The sequence below is a fragment of the Myripristis murdjan genome, chromosome 11 (genome assembly GCF_902150065.1).
Source record: "Myripristis murdjan chromosome 11, fMyrMur1.1, whole genome shotgun sequence".
NCBI classification, from domain to species: domain Eukaryota; kingdom Metazoa; phylum Chordata; class Actinopteri; order Holocentriformes; family Holocentridae; genus Myripristis; species Myripristis murdjan.
In genome coordinates, this window is record NC_043990.1 from 2,542,117 (window position 1) to 2,546,899 (window position 4,783).

At 43.8% G+C, this 4,783-nt stretch overlaps 1 protein-coding gene across 1 annotated transcript in view; it reads right to left on the reverse strand.

The window, feature by feature from the left end:
* The window catches only part of LOC115367544 (immunoglobulin kappa light chain-like), a 4,707-nt gene extending 927 nt beyond the window's left edge, over window positions 1-3,780 (reverse strand). Inside the window, exons 1-3 of the mRNA XM_030063342.1 lie at window positions 3,732-3,780; window positions 3,212-3,515; window positions 1,592-1,625 (exon numbers count right to left, since the gene is read on the reverse strand). Coding sequence (XP_029919202.1) covers window positions 1,592-1,625; window positions 3,212-3,515; window positions 3,732-3,780 — 387 coding nt within the window. The remainder of the gene's footprint in view (window positions 1-1,591; window positions 1,626-3,211; window positions 3,516-3,731) is intronic.
* Between the last annotated feature and the right edge of the window lie 1,003 nt (window positions 3,781-4,783).

A 4,783-nucleotide genomic window follows, 5' to 3' on the forward strand; every position in this document is an offset into this window, starting at 1 on the left:
GAAAAAAACAGACAAAATAATGTATCAAATTATTTTCATCCCACATGTGAAAAAAAAAAGATATGAGATGAAATTAAGAGTGTGAAAATTGGATACATTTATAGATTATAATCCTGATCCCCACTCTGTTCAAATTAGTTTTCATTCAGCTTCACATGTCATGTAAAAATATTAAATTAAAATCAGTTTGGTCAAACAGTCTGAAGGAACCAAAGCTTTGCATTCAACTTTTCTAACTTTGAGCCTGGTCAGTTTTAAACATTTTTCACAATTTATAATGAAAAGTCGAAAAGAAGTACTGAGCCAAACTAAGTTGTTAAGGAGAAAAACAGGCAAGAAAAAACAGTGACTATAAGTGATGGAAATGAACAAAATACATGTTAAAACCAGCCACTAACACTCACACAGAAGAATAAAAGTAACCCAGCAGCAGTAACACATTACATGATATTTAATATTTGTGCAGAAACTTACTTCCAAACTCCAGTCTGGTTCCTCCACCAAAAGTCAACCACAGTGATACAAACTCATTGAGCCGCCGTACAAAAACCTCTGACTGTAGAGAGACATGGCTCTCTCACTTTGTCAGAGAAAGCAACAACTACAAGCCCTCAAGATGCCACTTTAAAGAAATAATCTGGAATAAATGCTTTCTTTTGCTTTTCTTTTTCATTTTTGTTCTAATGAACTTCATTGAAAATAACTTAAATTAACTCAAATTAAAGAAATTTGATCGATCATTTGGATTCAGTTTTTCAAAGTCTCCTCTGATTTCACTACTTAGAGATCACTGTTGGCTTAAAATCAGATATTAACATGGAAAATCAAGTATGGCAGTTTGTTTCATGTAGTGCAAATAATATGAAAATGTAAATCTTTTTCTAATGGATTGATAAGAACATGAAATAATTAAACTTACTTCCAACATCCAGTCTGGTTCCTCCACCAAAAGTGTACCACAGTGATACAAACTCATTGAGCCGCCGTACAAAAACCTCTGACTGTAGAGATACACAGCTCTCTCACTTTGAAAACAACAAACTCTCCTCAGTCTCAGCCACCAAAACTGACCAGCTGATGGAACAATCAGCTAAACTATCAAACTATACCAATTTCAAACCCTCATTAATTAGATTTTTGCAGGATCTATTTTTGCAGGATCTTGTTAAACTTCTAAAGTAATGTTCATGTCTCCAAGTCAATAAAACAGAAAAAACAGCCCAGTCGACCTTTTCCAGGGCCACATCCAGCAGCTCCTCCTGGGGGATCCCAAGGTGTTCCCAGGCCAGCTGGGATACATAATCTCCTGTCAGCGTGTCCTGGGTCTTCCCAGGTGGCCGTGCCCAGAACACCTCCACCGGAAGGCAACCAGGAGGCGTCCTGACTACATCCCTGAACCACCTCAGTCGGCACCTTTAAACGTGGAGGAGCAGCAGCTCTACTCCGAGCTCCTCATACATGGAACAAAGACCAACTAGTAAACTGAGAGCCTTGCCTTCTGGTTCAGCTCCTTCTTCACCATGGCGGTCTGGTACAGCGACTGTACAACTGCTGCCGCTGCCCCGATCTGCCTGTGGATCTCCCGCTCCATTGTGCAGCTTCCTGACCTGAGGGTGAATGGAGCACTGCAAGATTTGGGTGTCTGTGTGTGCGGATCTGGGTCGAGGGAGGGCCCTCTAACTTGTAAATAATGTGCTGGGGGCTTTGGAGATCGTCTCGTCCTGCTCCATTCTCCCCTGAATCGTCAACAAAACCCTGACACTTCAACTCCTCCACTTGAGGAAGCAGCTCACTCCTCACACAGAGAGAGCAAAACACCTTTTTCTGACAGAGAACCATGGCCTTGGACTAAGAGCTGCTGATCCTCTTCCTAACCGCTTCACACTTGGCTGCAAACTGCCTCAGTGCATGCTGGGAGGTCAAAGGCTGATGAGGCCAACCGGACCACATCATCTGCAAAGAGCAGGGACGAAATCCTGTCCATAAAGATCACAAACAGAAGACAAGGAGCAGCCCTAAACTAAACTTGTAGATCTATCTTTTGTTTGAATTTGTTTTGAATTGGTTTGAAAAATCCTTGGTTTGTTAATATGGGAATCCTTACAGATATTGTTTGTCATGTCTTTTCTCATGATGGTGAATTAGATCTTAATAACATTTTCAACATGGTGAATAAAGCCTAAATTGATGGAATATAACTGGATGAATGTGACATGAATATTGAGCTCATTCCAAGGTCTCATAGTCTCCTTAAGATCAGAGAGTTCTGCTGTGCCTGGAAAAATCCTCATGAACAGAGTGTTGTTCAGCTTCCTGACCTGAGGCTGAATGGAGCACTGCAAGATGTGTGTGTGTGTGTGTGTGTGTGTGTGTGTGTGTGTGGCCCTGGGTCGAGGGAGGGCCCTCTAACCTGTAAATAATGTGCTGGGGGCTTTGGAGATCATGTCGTCCTGAGCAGGAACAAGCCACATGGTGGCGCTGGTTGGGAAGTCGACTCTCAGCAGGTTGGAGGTCGGCATGAAAAGGTCAAATATGAACAGAACTGGGTCCTGAGTCACGGAGCAGGATCAGTGATTGAGCGAGCTAACTTGTAGCTTCAACCTGGTTTAACAGGGTCACGGACGAGGCTCACCTCAAGTCCAGCTGGGTTGCCATGGTAACTGATGTCACAGAACTAACCTGCTGCGGCTCGGTTTTTGTCCAGGCTTTCTGATCCAAACAGGTAAAGGCTCAACCAATCAGCTGACCAATCAGCTGTTTGGAGAGATGCAGTGCTCATTCCTACAGGATCCTAGTGAGGACAAAAATGCTGTTTTTTAAACTTGAGGCGACAGATGACCTGCCATACGGTGTGTGATGTTCAGAGGGAGACGTGTGAACACACCAGCAGAATCACTTTTCTCTTTAAAGTAAACTGAAATACTTTATTATGCGCTGTGTTTGAATTTTCTGAGTTTGACTGAACAACAGCATTTCTGAACTCAAAAAACAGTGGAAAAAAAAAAAACAACGGAAAGTTGCCTTTGTAAATGTGAAAAAATGGGAAAAAGTAGGAATGTCTTACACTTCAAATGATTACAAAAAAATAACAAAATCTGTTTTGAATGTGTTTCTGTGGAACAAAATCTCTAGTGTTTTAGTGTCTCTGCAGCTGTTGAGTCAGATCAGTTCCTCTCCAGCTGAGGGAGGTTTTTGTACGACGTTGTTTCACTGTGTGAATGGGAAGCTGTTACATTGCTGACAGTAGTAAACTCCTGAATCTTCAGCCTGGACTCCACTGATGGTCAGAGTGAAGTCAGTCCCAGATCCACTTCCACTTAAACGATTTGAAACTCCAGACTGTAGGGTTGTGGCATATTTAATCAGGAGTTTAGGAGCTTCTCCAGGTTTCTGAAGGTACCAGTGGAGGCAAGTACTAACACTTGAACTGGCTTTACATCTGATAGAGACAGTCTGTCCTGGACTAACAGACTGAGATCCAGGAGACTGAGTCAGAGTTTTTTCTCCCGATGAATCTGGAAAATATCCAAAAGAGCAGAAAGGTTATTGAGACAAATACAGCTTGGAGAAAGATGATGAATATGAAAACAGAAGAGGAGGATTTCTTTAACATGGAGAACAGATGGAAGAAGGTGAATGCTGCTGGTCTCAGTGTTTCTCCATCACAGCAGAAGATGATTGTGGTAAAGCTGGTTGCATCCTGAAGCCAAGTTTTCAGAAGAGAGTCTCACCCTGAACAAGGAGCCCCAGGGTGCCCAGCAGGAGAATGTGTGACATCATCATTGTGCTGCCGGCGTGTCAGTGGCTCTGAAAGGCCTGGACAGCCACTGATCAACACTGGCCTCTTAAAGGGTGGAGAGCAGAGAGGCAGGACACATATGCAAACACACACAACTATTTGAATGATCCTCCAGGGAACAGCGGACCCCCAAAACCTTGCTGAGAAGATAGAGGTGACTGTGAATAACAAAGGTCTTTCACATCTGAGCGGCAACAGAGAAAAACTGCTGAAGACAAATGACTCATGACGAGGAAAATGTGCTGAGAAACACCATGGTGAGAAGCTGGAATAGTGACTCCAATGCTGAAGGAACGGCTGGAGAAGCAGCTTGATTTAGGACGTGGAGGATTTGCCGTCAGTGTGAATGGAACCAGGGGCAGGTAGCTAGGTGAGCGCTTTCTGAGCTGAAGAGCAGATCGGAAAGAGCAGGAATCTCAGATCTTTAAAGGGAGAGGCAGTTTGCCAGGCTTTCAGATGGACTGAGAGACGGATCCATCTGATGAAGAAACATGAGGTGGGTGGGTTTGATTGGTCTCTGTCCATTTCAGTGAGAAGACCAGAACATTGTGAGGAGAACAACAGGTGGAATATGCAGGGGGAAGCAGACAGGTGGAAGTCTATGGTTGAGGCTCTGAATATGGAAGATGTGAGAAAAGTGAAGGAGGCCAGCAGAAACTTGGCTTGAGTGTGTGGGCGTTATGTGGGTGGTGTCAACCTCAGGGAATAATGTTGATAGAAATGGAGAGAAGAACCAGTGTTGAGAGAAAGATGATGGGAAGGCAAAACGGACTCCTGATGTTGGAGGCCTCTATAGAGCAGAGACATTTTGGGCCGTCTGGATGAGGCTTGGAGCAGCAGTCAGCTGCTTGGAGAAGAAGCTGATGCTCCTGAAGCATCAGGCTTTAAGGAGTTTCTCTCAGATGGTTTTTCTGCTCCAGCAGTCACTCACTCACACACTGTTTCACTTCCCTTTAAGAAGCCTCTCATGCACATCAGCACACT